At 48.5% G+C, this 16,224-nt stretch overlaps 1 protein-coding gene across 1 annotated transcript in view; it reads right to left on the reverse strand.

Moving 5' to 3' along the window:
* bahcc1b (BAH domain and coiled-coil containing 1b) overlaps positions 1-15,671 on the reverse strand; it is a 43,638-nt gene extending 27,967 nt beyond the window's left edge. The window contains 11 exon segments of the mRNA XM_070445037.1: positions 1,351-1,592; positions 2,184-2,350; positions 5,112-5,182; positions 5,679-5,982; positions 7,076-7,335; positions 7,337-7,407; positions 10,940-11,133; positions 12,162-12,311; positions 12,478-12,774; positions 13,005-15,200; positions 15,383-15,671. Of these exon segments, the coding sequence (XP_070301138.1) occupies positions 1,351-1,592; positions 2,184-2,350; positions 5,112-5,182; positions 5,679-5,982; positions 7,076-7,335; positions 7,337-7,407; positions 10,940-11,133; positions 12,162-12,311; positions 12,478-12,774; positions 13,005-15,200; positions 15,383-15,551 (4,121 nt within the window). The 5' untranslated portion in view covers positions 15,552-15,671.
* Positions 15,672-16,224: the final 553 nt, after the last annotated feature.

Below are 16,224 nucleotides of genomic sequence, written 5' to 3' on the forward strand. Positions count from 1 at the left end.
AGAAGCAATTGCCTCCACTCAGCAGTAGCAGTTCCTCTCATAAAGATTCTCAACAAGGTTCATCTCAGGGAACAATACTTTATTGAAAACCATAGAAGTACAGTAAATATACACTATATATGCAAAGGTTTGTGGACACCCCTTCAAATTAGTAGATTCGGCTATTCCAGCTACACCCGTTGCTGACAGGCATATAAAATCGAGCACACTGCCATGCAATCTCCCTAGACAAAACATTGGCAGTAMAATYGRCTTACTGAAGAGCTCAGTGACTTTCAACGTGGCACCGTCATAGGATGACACCTTTCCAAGTCAGTTCATCAAATTTCTGCCCTGCTAGAGCTGCCCCTGTCAACTGTACGTGCTGTTATTGTGAAGTGGAAACGTCTAGGAGCAACAACGGCTCAGCCGCGAAGTGGTAGGCCGCACAAACTCACAGAACGGGACTGCCGAATGCTGAAACGTGTAGCACATAAAAATCGTCTGTCCTCGGTTGCAACACTCACTACTGAGTTTCAAACTGCCACTGGAAGCAACGTCCGCACAAGAACTGTTAGTCTGGAGCTTCATGAAATGGGTTTCCATGACCGAGCAGCKGCACARAAGCCTAAGATCACCATGCGCATTGCCAAGTGTCGGCTGGAGCGGTGTAAAGCTCACCGTCATTGGACTCTGGAGCAGTGGAAACGCGTTCTCTGGAGTGGTGAATCACGCTTCACCATCTGGCAGTCCGATGGACGAATCTGGGTTTGGCGGATGACAGGAGAACGCTACCTGCCCGAATGRATTGTGCCAACTTAAAAGTTTGGTGGAGGAGTAATTGTATAGGGCTGTTTTTCATGGTTCCAGTGAAGGGATAGCTTAATGTTACAGCATACAATGACATTTTAGACGATTCTGTGCTTGCAACTTTGTGGCAACAGTTTGGGGAAGGCCCTTTCCTGTTTCAGCATGACAATGCTCCAGTGCACAAAGCGAGGTCCATACAGAAATGGTTTGTTGAGAAAAGTGTGGACGAACTTGACTGGCCTGCACAGAGCCCTGACTTCAACCCCATAGAACACCTTTGGGATGAATTGGAACGCCGACTGCGAGCCAGGCCTAATCGCCCAACATCAGTGCACGACCTCACTAATGCTCGTGGCTGAATGGAAGCAAGTCCCCGCAGCAATGTTCCAACATCTAGTGGAAAGCCTTCCCAGAAGAGTGGAGGCTGTTATAGCAGCAAAAGGGGGACCAACTGAATGTTAATGCCCATGATTTTGGAATGAGATGTTCGACGAGGAGGTGTCCACATACTTTTGGTCATGTAGTGTATCTGGATAGAAGAACCCCTGCGGAGACACTCACCTGAGTCTCTTGGGGCCATCTGAGGCGCTGGGACCGGGGGTAGACTTGCGTTTCCGGGGGCGACCAGGTCGTCTGCGAACAGGGCTGTGAGAGGTCTCTGCTTTCTGGTGGTCATGTTTTCTCTGCAGCTTGGCTAACTCTCTCTGTTTCTCTTTGTAACGTCTCTGGATCTCCGCTAGCTGCACTCGCATCGCTAGCTCTGCCTCATCCATCGTCTCCATGGCAGCCTTCACTGGACACACCTGCAATACAGACAGACATTAAATATATAGTAGACTGTAAATGGACTGTACTGTGTGTCGTTCAGAGAGATCACTCCAGATTCAAGTTCAAATATGACGTTTTTGCAGGTCCCTAGGACGTCGGGAGACGCCGTCAAAACCATCCACTAAGGGCAAAAATATAGCTTGTGCCTAAATACAGGACGTCGCCACTAGGGGCAACGGTGAGTGCTATTACAATCAAGTAGGCATGGGTTTTGCTGGGGTTTGTGAACAGGGGTGGTGGATGGGTGTAATCTGCGATATCCGGCAGTTGCGTGTTCAATCCCAGTGATTAGAACTCATGTTTGCAACTTCGAAATTTGACGTTTGGAGCAACTTTGAAATTTGACGTTTGGAGCAACTTTGAAATTTGACGTTTGGAGAAACGTGGAAAAACGTCTCATTCTGCAGTGAAACTGTGCAAGCTTGTTGGTGTAACATATAAAAGGTAGCTTGTGTATCTGTGTGTATGTATAAACCATTCATACTGTGCATTATAAGTATAAGTGTGTGTGTTCAGTTCTATGTGAGTGTATACAGTTCTATGTATGTTTTGGGATACACACATACCGGCTCGTGGCGAGGCATCCAGCTGCATTTCCGTCGCAGGTTGAGGGTCCTTCTGACGGTACACTGCTGCCCCTCACCCGTCCCTGTAGCTCCTCCCCCCAGCTCCAGACTGCGGGCAGCAGCCAGGGTCGCCAGGCTACGCAGGTCAAAGGTCAAAACATCCTCACCTAAAAAAGAGAGAGGAAAAACGTTACTTCTTTCTGGGGTGAAATTTWAAAAAAATGAAAGTGGTGTGAAAAGAATATGACATGATTTGTCCTATTGCCGCCTCCTAAACAAGTGATTTACAAGCTAACTTATAGCCTTCACACCCACACCCACACGCACGCAGGACCACACACTCACTCATCGGCTGAGTGAGAGGGAAAGAGGTGGACAGACGGAGAGAAAGAAGGAGGGAGAGTGCTAAAGGAGTGCTGTCTCTCCATCTATCACTGTCATTAACTCTGTCATTGTCACCGCCTGCAGATCAACTAGAATATTCATGAGGGACNGCTAAAGGAGTGCTGTCTCTCCATCTATCACTGTCATTAACTCTGTCATTGTCACCGCCTGCAGATCAACTAGAATATTCATGAGGGACGAGCCACCCCAGACACACACACACACACACAGGCTGAGCTGCACAGACACAGTCATATTGCCGCGTGCAAGAGAAAAGAAGAGAGAGAAGGAGAGAGAGGATGATAAAGACAAAGGGAGGGAGGTAAGGAGGGGGTGAAGGGAGGACGAGGGAGAGGAGAAGCAATAAGAGGCAAGGTGTTTATTGAGATATCTATTTATTCTCCTACATCTCCTCATTACCGACATGGACACAATCCAATTTACCCTACAGGAGGAGAGAGGAGGAGGGCAAGAAAGGGGACTGAAGTCTTCTGAGAAGGAGAACGATAGAGAAGGGGAAGACGGAGAGGGAGCGAGAGATCGAGAGAGAGTGTAAGAGGGGAAGAGAGGGTGGCATTGCAAGAGAAAGAAGGAGAAGATAGAGGGAGGGAAGGCGAATGAGAGGCTAGACGACAGAGCAGAAGAGAAGAGAGATGGGCAATAGAGGAGAAAGAGAGAGAAAGGGATCGGTCTGCTAGGCCAAAAGGAAGCAGTGTCTGGTTTTACTACAGACCCACTCAGAGCTGGACCACTGGAGCTGAACGGCTATTCACTGACAATATTAAAAACCTGTGTGTGTGTACCTGAGCTCAAACCATAGAACAGGCAGGGTACACAGAATATATTAAAAGTGAGGAAGGCAGGGAGAAATAATAGAAAGGAAGGGATGGATGGATGGATGCAGAGAAAGAGTGTGAATGAAAGAATGAGCAAATGAATAAATATATAAATGAATGAACCATTCCCCTCAGAGAGAGAGAGAGAGAGAGAGAGAGAGAGAGAGAGAGAGAGAGAGAGAGAGAGAGAGAGAGAGAGAGAAAGAGATAGAGCGAGAGAGAAAGAGGAAGGGTGTAAGAGGCAGAGAACGAAAGGAAGTGAGGGATAGGAAAGAGGGGTAGAGGGATGTATCTCTCCTGTCCTGGAGTGGAGTCTCATCTGTCAGACCTCTGGGCCAATGAGAGGCTCTGGTTACCCCTGACTGGATGACATCACCGCTGACATCAACAGGCCTAGTTTAGCCTCCCCAAGGGCGGCAGCCACAGATAGATGCCTTCCCTCCCCCCACACACACACACACACACACACACACACAACACACACAACCACACCACACACACACACACACACACACACACACACACACACACACACACACACACACACACACACCACACACACACACACACACAACCCACCCCACGCAGTGTAAACACACACATTTGCACTTAGAGTTCAATTATTCTTTATAACCTTTATTTTATAGCAGCAATCAGTTAGAACAAATATCCTATTACAATTGTGGCCTATACCCGCCAAACCCTAATCCGACGACACTGTCCAATTGTCGCCCCCCTGTGGACTCCAACAAGCCGGTTTTGTACCTGGAATCGACCAGGGTCTTTAGTGACGCTCTACCATGAGATGCAGCTTCCGCCCGCAGCACAACACACACACACCAAGCAGGTTAAACACACAGACACGCACATTCAATCACATATCACACAGTTGCTCGCGCTTAAATTTTTAACTTATAATTCTGTCATCAGGGCTGCTAAGGAAGGATTACACAGAAGATACATCGCTTTTTATTAATGAAAAAAAGGGGGACGCAACGGGAGAAAAGCAAAGCCAGTGCTGTAAGAAAACCAGACTGATGAGGTGTACAGGGATCATCTGGATTACTTAACAGCTTACACACACACACACAAACACGCACGCACAGCGTAATAAAACCCTTGTCTCAGGAGGAAAAGAAGAACGTTTAAGAAGAATGTTTTAAACAAGAGCTTCTAATTAGCCAAGCCACACTCCAGAGCTGAAGAGAGAGGAGAGGGAGGGAGGGGAGGGGGAGAGGGGAGGAGGGAGAGGGATGAGGAGGCAGGAGGAGGATGGAGGGACACTACTACTTTGTATTGTGTTCTTTCTTTCTCCTTTCTATCCAATTTCCCTCTCCTCCTCCTCCTTTGCCCCTACCACTCCAAAGCCCTCTCCCTCCCACCACTCTCCCCCCAGGGAAACATTTATCTTTGGACTTGAACAGAGGCTCTAAGAGACAGAGGAAGGAAGCTGGACAGTCAGTGGGACTTGTTGTGTGTGTGCATGCACATCTGGGTTCCACCTCAGTTCTCCCATCTCTGTTTCTCTCTTGTGCCTCTGTATTCTGTCTCTGCATGTGTATGTGTGTTGTGTGTTAGTTGTTGTGTTGTGTGTGTTGTGTGTGTGTGTGTGTGTGTGTTGTGTGTGTGTGTGTGTGTGTGTTTGTGTGGTTGGTGTGTGTTGTTGTGTGTGTGTGAATGTGTTCATTACAATTCTCTATCCACTCACTTCCTGTCTCTCTCTTCTCCTGTTCTTCTGCAGTATCCCAGCTCAGCCAACTCTTCCCAGGATCTCCATGCCTCGTGTGGAGTGGCACGCGGGCAGAGTGTATTGGAGGGGGCACATGAGGTAGGCATCCCGGGTGACACAACCATGCGGAATAAAGAAGCTCCAGACTCCAGATGCAGGATCATCACTGAGCGGTGAGGTGGGATGTGGGTTGGGGCTGGAGAGCCGTGGGCTCGCTTGGTATCCCCACAAGGCTTCACTCGTTACTCACTCTACCTTCCTCCTTCTCTTCTCCTTCTCCTCACATCATCCACCCTTCTCTCTCTCCTCCTTCTCCCATGTCCAGTTAGCTCAAGAGGCAGGAACAGTACAATCTTAGTGGTTATTTTTCAACTCTGCTGAACTTTCCCCTTCTCATCTTTCTTCGCTTGCTGGTGTTCTTCACCAGCTTCGCTGACCAGCCCCACAGAGCCTCTCCTTTCTGGGCATCCTCAGAAAGCAAACGGCTAAAGATGAGCGGAGTTGCTGGGTGTGCGCTGAGTTTGAACACTTGGCAGACACACGCGCCATTTCAGAGTCTTCACTCCACTGCCAAATAGTGGGGGCTCAGATACTGATTGCCCCTCCACCTCTGCTCCTTCTCGTTCCCTTTCTACAACTCCACTAGATTCTACAACTGTGCAGCCATTCTCCTTCTCTTTTTCCGCATCCTCATTCTCCACAATCCCTGTGGTGTGTGGGCGGAGCTTAGGGCAGGGTTCAGCTGGCTCCACCTCCAGATCAGCATGTTCAGCCAATCGGGCCTCCTCTGGGGAAGGACCAGCCTTGTAACCCATGGTGATTTCTGGATAGGTGTAACCTGGTGGAAGATCTGAGAGACAGATAGAAAAGAAACTCCTTTAGTCAAGAGTGACTAATAATCAATCAATCATTCAATCAATAAGGCAACAGAGCTTTAGTTGAGGAAGCATTGATACAGCAAGTGTAGTCTATAGGCAGTAAGAAATAGGGCATCCCAGCAGCAGCAGTTTGTGCATCTAGGCTATATGTCCGTGTGTATGTGTAGGGGATATTGATGACACCCTGCTGCCTGGCTGGGATTGCAGTGCCGACCCTGTCACCCCACAACTCTGTTATTGATGGTATCCCTCCGCCCCCTGACAACGCCGCCAGATGAATGCATATCCTTCCGCCTGCTGTCTTTCAAGGACCTCTGAAGGATAAGGAGGGGCTATCAGAAATGTTTCTGACCTCGCTCATATATAGTACACACACACACACACACACACACACACACACATTCAACACACACACGCACAAACATGCACACACACACACTCAAAGACACAGACTAGGGTCCATCCTTGCTTCAAACGTTCTTTGCAGAATCAAAGAATAACAGGCCAAGTATTCTTATCTTTCCTGCAGCATCTTCATCTCTCAACGTCTCTGCTACTATCTGTTCTCCTTCTTTTTTTCCATATCCTTCTTTCACCAATTCTATATAAATGTTTATTTCTCCCTCTACTCCTCTCGCTCTCTTGCTTTCTCTCTCACACACATTCTCGCTCTATCTCTTCCTATTTCCCTCTCCCTCCCTCCTCCTCCTCAATCTCAGTAGTAAATGGAGGCTGGTACAGACTCTAACCTTGGGAACTGATGAAATGTTCCAGTGTTTCTCCTCTCTCCTCCACAGAGCAGAGGGAATCAGGGATAAGACCGCTATGTGTCTCTCGGTTTATTAGTTGGTGTTGATGAATACTATATCAGAAATAAAGACACAGTGCAAGAGAACGTGCCAGAGACTAAAGCTCAAGTGTTTGTCACAGTGTGGTGCATATTTGTGAGTAGAATGAAGAATGGGAGAGAGTGGGGATAAAGTTCGTAGGCTACTTGCGTGTGACAGGGTCAGAGTGCACCAGGAAACATACAGCTCAGACATCAGTCCATCAATCCAAACTCACCTGGCTCTAAGGATTGTGGGTAATCCTGAGGCGGCTGCCCCTCTCCTCTTTCCCCTCTTTCCGCTCCTTTCAACAGGTGTGAGGGGGCGGGGCTTAGAGCTGGGGATCTCGGGGCTGCAGCCGCAGGGCTGGGGGCGGGGTTTAGAAGGTTCTGTGGGTGTGGTCTCCTGGAAGGGGAGTGGCAGCAGGGTGTTGGCGACTGCTGGACTCACCCCTGGGAGGGAGGGTGGTCTTGGAGGGAGGTATGGGAGAAGGGCTTAAGCACGGGAGGTTCTCGAAGTGTCGTGGAGAGGAGGGTCGTCAATGGTGATAGTGGTGTCCTCTGCCTTCCTCTGTAGAGAGGGGGGGGGGGGAGAAGGGGGGACAGAGAGGGGAAAGAAGTTCAATCTATTTTGAGCCTTAAAGAATAGCCACATACTGTATTCCTTAAAAACCCTGACCATTTGTGATGTGTGTGTCAGCTGTTCATTCACACACACGCAAATGCTAATAATCCACGATCTTTAGACAGGGCTATGTTTCTGCTTCTAATTTACAACATTTTGGTAGTTAGTCAACTTGTCTATAACTAGACATACATACAGCTTTTCTTCTGTCATTACTTGTTGCCCTAGAACAGGGTCGTTGCCCTAGAACAGGGTTGTTGCCCTAGAACAGGGTCGTTGCCCTAGAACAGGGTCGTTGCCCAAGAACAGGGTTGTTGCCCTAGAACAGGGTCGTTGCCCTAGAACGTTTTTTTTTTGCCCTAGCACTACACAGCTGATTCAAATAATCAACTCATCATCAAGTTTTGATTATATGTATCAGCTGTGTAGTGCTAGGGCAAAAACCAAAACATGCACCCAGGGGGCCCCAGGACCGAGTTTAGCAAACACTGCCCTAAATGACAAAAAAAAACCTTGCGTACCAGAATAATGTAATAAATCGATAGAATGAATGATTCAATCTAGTTGCCATCGGTAAATTTTATTTTGTCTTTCCTCTTTCGTCTCTGCTTCCCTCGTGCAGCAAAGACGTTGAGGGACCGGGGAGAAAATGCAATAACCCTCCAAAAAACTGTTTCAGAGTAAAAATGCACATTTGTTGTATAATTATTCTGCAAGAGTTAATATTATATTAGGTTATGTGAAAGGTTATAGACCTACAGTCAGTGTCCAGATTCCAGTTAGGCTATTATTCCATCCATTTAACCCATTTGAACAGTCACCTACAGTTCCCTTGTTGTGCCATCTTAAAGTCCGGTCTTGTGACTTTGAATTTGTATAGTGCCTCACAATCATCACGCATGACATAGCCGGCACTGCTATCATCCTCTTTTGCCACTTCACCAAATCTTTCCCAAGCATTAGAATACTGTTCTGGCCCTATTTATATTTATTTTGAACTATATTTATTTATTATATTTTGAACTTTGAACAGCTTTCCTCTTACTGAATTAAACTCTGGCATTGTACTTTTTTCCTCAGAGGATCGACGTTAACTTTTTCTGCCCACGTTCCCAAAAGCATTTTGGCAATTGGCGTGTATTTGGAGCACTACAGCTGGGCTCTATAGTTTAGGCTTGGGCTACGTACTAACACCAGATACAAATATTGAAAGAAGAACCTCAATGCACAAGAATTATATACAATACCAGTCAAAAGTTTGGACACACCTACTCATTCAAGGATTTTTCTTTATTTTTGCTATTTTCTATATTGTAGAATAATTGTGAAGACATCAAAACTATGAAATAACACATATGGAATCATGTAGTAACCAATTTTTTTTTWAACAAATTAAAATATATTTTTGATTTTAGATTCTTCAAAGTAGCCTCCCTTTGCCTTGATGACTGCTTTGCACACTCTTGGCATTCTCTCAACCAGCTTCACCTGGAATAGTTTACCAACAGTCTTGAAGGAGTTCCCACATATGCTGAGCACTTGTTGGCTGCTTTTCCTTCACTCTGCGGTCCAACTCATCCCAAACCATCTCAATTGGGTTGAAGTCGGGTGATTGCGGAGGCCAGGTCATCTGATGCAGCACTCCATCACTCTCCTTCTTGGTCAAATAGCCCTTACACAGCCTGGAGGTGTGTTGTGTCATTGAAAAACAGATGGGATAGCATATCGCTGCAGAATGCTGTGGTAGCCATGCTGATTAAGTATGCCTTGAATTTTAAATAAATCACTGACAGTGTCACCAGCAAAGCACCCCCACACCATCACATCTCCTCCTCCATGCTTCACGGTTGGAACCACACATGCAGAGATCATCCGTTCACCTACTCTGCATCTCACAAAGACACGGCGGTTGGAACCAAAAATCTCTAATTTGGACTCATCAGACCAAAGAACAGATTTCCACCGGTCTAATGTCCATTGCTCGTGTTTCTTGGCCCAAGCAAGTCTGTTCTTCTTATTGGTGTCCTTTAGTAGTGGTTTCTTTGCAGCAATTCAACCATGAAGGCCTGATTCACAAAGTCTCCTCTGAACAGTTAATGTTGAGATGTGTCTGTTACTTGAACACTGTGAAGCATTTATTTGAGCTGCAATTTCTGAGGCTGGTAACTCTAATGATCTAATCCTCTGCAGCAGAGGTAACTCTGGGTCTTCCTTTCCTGTGGCGGTCCTCATGAGAGTCAGATTCATTATAGTGCTTGATGTTTTTGCAACTGCACTTGAAATTCTTGAAACTTTCTGCATTGTCTGACCTTCACGTCTTAAAGTAATGACGGACTGTCGTTTATCTTTGCTTATTTGAGCTGTTCTTGCCATAATATGGACTTGGTCTTTTATCAAATAGGGCTATCTTCTGTACCTTGTCACAACACAACTGATTGGCTCAAATGCATTAAGAAGGAAAGAATTTACACAAATGACCTTTTAACAAGGCACAGCTGTTAATTGAAATGCATTCCAGGTGACTACCTCATGAAGCTGGTTGAGAGAATGCCAAGAGTTTACAACGCTGTCATCAAGGCAAAGGGTGGCTACTTTGAAGAATCTCAAATATAAAATATATTTTGATTTGTTTAACACTTTTTTGGTTACTACATGATTCCCTGTGTGTTATTTCATAGTTTTGATGTCTTCCCTTTTATTCTACAATGTAGAAAATAGTAAAAATGAAGAAAAACCCTGGAATGAGACTGGTATTGTATTTATGAATTTTTCATGTTTTTTCCCCTCTTTATTCAACCCGCCCACCACCCACCCGACCTTCATCCACACAATATCTCATGACCCACGTGGACTGCGGGTTATAAGTCAGCCCGTGCATCACTACAGACCATCATGTCAGGAACACAATGGGGTTTATTGGGTGAATGCCACAAGCTAGTACAGACATTTTCAACTAGCCAAAGGTCACTGGCAGTCTGCTAGGATCCTTTGTCTCTTGACAAAACGCTTTCTCTTTAAAAATGGCCTGGTTTTCCCCTTTCTCTGTGTTGAAACATCTGGCTCTTGTGGTTGAGAATCAACACTCTACAACTGAATATGCTGAAAATGGTGAAAACATGAACTCTGGGTTTGTTTCAGCATGTTGTTTCCTAACTTCCTGATCTATGTGTGCATACTGTTAAACAATACGAGTGTTGATCATGGTCAAGGGGGAAACTGCAGTGTAAAAAGCTCATTTGGGCTACTGTAAATGGGAGCAAAAGTCACTGTGTTAAAGAGTATTCTCTCCATTAAACGTTACACACGAGTGCTGAGAGTGTGTGTGTTACCTATGAATCGCGGGCGTGTTTACCTGTGAGAGTGTGTGTTACCTGTGAATCGCGGGTGTGTTTACCTGTGAGAGTGTGTGTTGCCTGTGAATCGCGGGTGTGTTTACCTGTGAGAGTGTGTGTTACCTGTGAATCGCGGGTGTGTTTACCTGTGAGAGTGTGTGTTGCCGGTGCATATGCTCCATGGCCCTGTGTTGTTGCTGGTGGTGCTGATGCTGCAGGGCGTAGAGCTCCTGTTGCCGTAGGAACGGCGAACGGGAGTAAACAGCGTGATGCTGCATGTGGGGGGAGGGACCTCGGGCTCCGTAGACCGAGGGCCACAGAGCTGACTGGTCCATCACATCTAAAGAGAGAGAAAGAGAGAGAGATAGTGGTATTGATAGTGGTATTTTCGGTCTGTTCTGTTCAAATCGATAAAGCGTGATTGAATTTTACTTTCAGAAAGGGACTGAGTGTCTGAGAGAAAGGGGGCGCAAGTAAGAGAGTGTGTGTGTGTGTGAGTGAGAGCAAGAGAGAGAGAGTAAGGGTGTGTGGAAGCAGCTGTGTTATTTCTGTCAGTGTGGCCTCAGACATCACTCTCTCCCTCTCTCTTTCTCTTTATCTCTCAATTTCTCATGGTGGTGTCTTTATGTGCATGGCAAGACATACATTCCCATATGCCCCACCCCTTCGTGGCTGCCACAGCCGTCGCTGGGAACCTTTGTTCTGTGAGATTAGCCTGAGTGGGCTTATGTTTCCCTGGGGAAGGGTTCAGTGGATGCACTTCCCCTCTCTGTAGGAACTCCTAAGGAGCGAGGCAAGGGAGCAGGCAGATAATTACATTTCACAGCCTGTTTGCAAAAGAGCAGTAACCCACACACACACACACACATACACACACACACACCACAAACATCTGACTCCACCACACCACACACATACACCACCAAACTCCACCACATAGGAACACACCAACACACACTCATCCCACACACTGCATCTTTCTCTCTGTGGCTGAACCATGAGAAGCGGTGCCATCTCTCTCCCTGAATTTTAGTATCATTAGCTAATCATAGTAAAATGGTTGGCTAAGTCCCTCTGTCAGAGACTCTGTGTTTTATGGCTCTGTTAATGGGAGCAGATATTCTAATGTCTCCTCTCCGAGTGTAAAGCATTATGCAAGCCATTCTAATGGAGGTTCATCTTTAGCGCTGGCTAACTGGCTGGTATTCGTGTGTGTGTTGTGTGTGTGGTGTGTGTGTGTGTGTGTGTGTGTGTGTGTGTGTGTGTGTGTGTGTGTGTGTGTGTGTGTGTGTGTGTGTGTGTGTGTGTGTGGTGTGTGTGTGTGTGTTGTGTGTGTGTGTGGCCTGCATGTGTGTTTGTGTGTCTTACCCAGGTGGTGGTGTGCTCCAGGCTCTGAGGGTAGGACCACCAGGGAACCAGAGGGGTCCTGGGACAGAGGCAGCACAGGCTGCAGGGGGCTGGGCAGGCCAGGGCCAAACCCTGGGCCCATACTCTGGTGGAGCGCAGCATGGCTCAGACCTGAGAGAGAGAAAACAGAAGATTAGAACATGAACTTTTGAGTTTGTTTCAACATGTTGTTTCCACACTTCCTGATCCACGTGTAAAAACAGTTGCACAACAATACGAGTGTTTGTCATGGTCTGTGGGGAAACTGTATTGAGGAAAACAAGAATGCTCAGCTCACCATATGAATGGCCCATCCAAAGGGAGGGACTTCCAGTCCGCTGCATCCAATGGTGGTGGGCATGAGCAGAAGGGTCTCCACCTAATTGGCTGGCCCCGCCAGGCACCAGAAGGTGAGAGGTCAGGTCACCATGGCAACTGCTGGATGGGTGGATCCTGGCAAACTCCCCTCTCTCCTTGTTTTCCCTGATGAGGAGTTCTCTGTCTCGGTCAAGGTGATGAAGGCTCAGCTGCTCCTCTGTCATCCTCTTCCTCTCTTCTGCCTCCCGGCCCAGCGGGTACACAGAGCGAGACATACCTGGCAACACACACAGCGGGAGAGAGAGGGTTTAGAAAGCAGATCTGGTAACCCTTAAACAAAGCTAGTCTGGCAATGCCTTAATTCTTAATAAGTCATGCCAGATTTCTAAACACAACGCAGCTGTTGAAAGAGTTGAAAAAACATTCAAAAAACATTCCAATACTGAAGCTAGACTAACATGCGTGCATAAATACAGAGACATGCAGATACATAGATCCAGCTCTCACCTTTGATGCTGGGCAGCACCCTGCCCTGTCGGCTGTGTCCTGGGGGGGTATCAGACGGGCGTTGGGGGGGCTCTCTCTGCCGGGCAACCGCCACAGCTATACCCACAGGGGGCTGTCGCACCTCCCCCTCCCCGTGTGTCTCCCCCGCCTCCCTCCCCCCTCTTCCCCCTCCGTCCATCCTTTCCCCRTCGCTGGTGGACCCTCTCCTAGGGGGTAGGGGCTGTTTGGGGGGATCCTGAGGGGCGCTGGGTCTACCCCCCTTCACTCCCCTCTCACCCCCTTGCTTCAGGCAGCCCAGCCCCCCGAAGGGACTCCTCTGGGAAAGCAGCAAAGGCTGCTGCGAACTGTAGTTCATTAGGTTCTTCATGGCGCTGCTCTCTCCCTCTGGGTTGGGGGAGGAGTGGGGGTGAGAGGGGTGAGGTGCTGTCATAGACTGCTGTTGGTCATGGGGGTTTTGAGTCCTGTTATCTGGGTAGGACTCTGTGTGGGGGGACAACCTCCTCTCGTCCTCTTGAGGACCTCTCAGTACCCCCCAAGGGTGCAGTGTGGGGGGCGTTTGAACCCCGTACCCCATAACAACACCACCCTCACCATTCTGATTCTGACTCTGCCTACCCCCCTCTCTCCCCCTCTCAGTCCCTGATCCATCAGAACCTGACCCGCTGCCATGACTACTGTGCTGCTGGTGCTTTATCCTAGCAACCTTCTGCCCAACTCTTTGGGCTCTCCCTCCTGACCCCCCCTTTCCCTCAGGAGGAGCTGAGTGGGAACAGTCCCGGAAGGGCGGGGTGCTGGCGTAGGGCCCAGTCTTGTTGGCGTGGTGCCCAACCCCGGGGTAAGCGCTCTGGGCTTCAAGAGGCAGGGAGGGCCGGTAGACCTCTAGGACCTCCAACTCTCCCCTGGAAGAAGAGGCCTCTAGGCTGCAGGAGCGAGGCCCGGGCTTGGGGTTAGGGTGGTGGGACTGGGGGTTAGAGGTATGGGGCTGAGGCTGGGATTTAGGCTGGTTGTTCTGGCTGTGGTGGTGTTGGTTGTATTTGTGGTTCTGGTTCCAGTCTGGGGGCTTGTCTGCCTTGCCGTAGCCCAGCTGCTGTTGATGGGGCTGGGGCTGCTGCGTCTGGGACGACGGCTTCCTCTGGCAGTTACTAGACTGAGGATGATGAGGATTAAGAAGAGAAAGACTTTCACTAGACCCTCCTCCTCTTCCTCCCCCTCCGCTCTTCTCTGCCCCTTTTACATCCTTGGCTCCGCTTCCACCCACTCCTCCTCCAGCACCACGGCAGTCAGGGGACCCCATGTCCCCAAAAGACCCGACCGAGGGGACGTACGTTGGGCCAGAGCCTTTCGCCTCCCTCCCTGATCCTCTGTCTTTAGGGGGGGTGAGGGTAAGGGGGGCGGGGGAGGGGGCAGTAGAACTCAGGGTGGGGTGAGGGGGTGGTGAGGCTGGCTGCAGCCAGCCCCCTCCCACAGCAGGGCCCATGTGTAGGGGTGGAGGAGGGGGTGGGGGCATGGAGTAAGAAACCATGGCATTGGGGTTGTGGGGTCCCATCATGGCTGCTCGACGCAGACAGTCTGACGAGGAGGAGGGGACAGTTTCACTTATCCTCATTTCCCCGCTCACGCCCCCTTCCTTGGAGCATCGTCTCGCCCCCCCACTACCACTCCCCTGGGGTCTGTTACCCCCTTCACCTCCACCCCCACAGCTGTTCAGGGACCCGCCCTTGGACCCAGACCCAGATTCTCCATTGGATAGTTTACTTAGTTGCGCACAGTTAGTCATGTGTTTGGCACCCTGGTTTAAGGGGTCGTTTCCATGCTTTGCGGAGTCGTCCCTGTATTCCGTGGGCAGGTTGGGGGTTTTGTGTCTGTGGTCCTCCTCACCAATGTGAGTGGGGAGGAAGTGGGGGTGAGAAAGCGCATGAGGCTGATGTTGATGGTGGTGATGATGATGTCGCTCTTTGCTCTCCTGGGGCCTCTCTTTGCTGCTGGATCTCTCTCTCGACACACTCTTTTCCACCATCCCCGGTTCCTTGGAGCTCTTTTGGGATCCCCCTCCCCCTCCTCCTCCTTCCCCAGAGTCTGTTTCCCTGCTGCAGGACCCCAGAGGATGTCCAGGGGCGGTCCTAGACAGTGGCGGAAGGCTGTGATTGGTTGAGAGAAGAGGGGGCTGGGACGGCAGACTTCTCAGATAGAAGTGATCTGAAAAGAGAAAAAAACTAATAAAAAACATGTATAAGGTTGCAAAATTTAGAAAATAAAAATAGGAAAATAAAAATGGATTTAAATTTGGCTGATGTCATTTCAATACAAAATTACAAAATTGCAAAACACAGAAAGTGGTTCTGTAGCAACKAAAAAAAAACACACACACACACACACACCTTTCTGAGTGTCGTAGAATCGGTGTTGTCCGTAGAGAACGCTGCTGTTGCTATGGTGATCCAAGTGGCTCATGGGAAGAAAGGGGGAGGTCAGACCTCCTGAATAACGGGGATACCCTGAGAGAGAAAGAGAGAGAAAGAGGAGGGGAGAGAGAGAGAGCAAGGACATAGAGAACAAGAGATAAAGAGAGAGAGAGAGAGAGAGATCGAGGAAGAGAGAGAGACAGGATGGAAGAGAGACAGGATGGAAGAGAGACAGGGGAGGGAGAGGGGAGAGAGAAGTTCAATGAAATTCAATGTCATTTTGACCACAAGACCTCTATTAAATGGCCCAACATGATTATCCCCATCATTTACAGTGGACACAGCGGTGACAACAACCATAACAGAGTGTAACTGACAAGAACGGAGTATTTTTCAGGATGAACTTTGCTTATACAAAACAAGCCTGTGTTTTTCTCTTCAGGACGCTCATCCAAGACAAATAGTGGTGCCCATAACCCATTTCAACCCGCCTTTACACACACACGCATGCACACCAACACACAACACCACACACACACACACAGCACACTCAGCCTTTTTGGTAACTCTCACTGTGTGTAGTAGGCCGGTGTGTGCAACGTGTGTTTGTGCGTGTGCAGGACTACAGTTTGTTATGTGTTTGATGTGTGTGTGTGTGGTGTGTGGTGTGTGTGTGTGTGTGTGTGTGTGTGTGTGTGTGTGTGTGTCTGGTTTGTGTTTTTTGTCTGCTTCATGGTGGACAGAAATATTTAGTTTTCACATAAATATCCTCTCACCCCCGTTGAGCGCTCCGCTATCCAGGATGCAGGTTCAGTTTC

Source organism: Salvelinus sp. IW2-2015, linkage group LG8, assembly GCF_002910315.2.
Source record: "Salvelinus sp. IW2-2015 linkage group LG8, ASM291031v2, whole genome shotgun sequence".
NCBI classification, from domain to species: Eukaryota; Metazoa; Chordata; class Actinopteri; order Salmoniformes; family Salmonidae; genus Salvelinus; species Salvelinus sp. IW2-2015.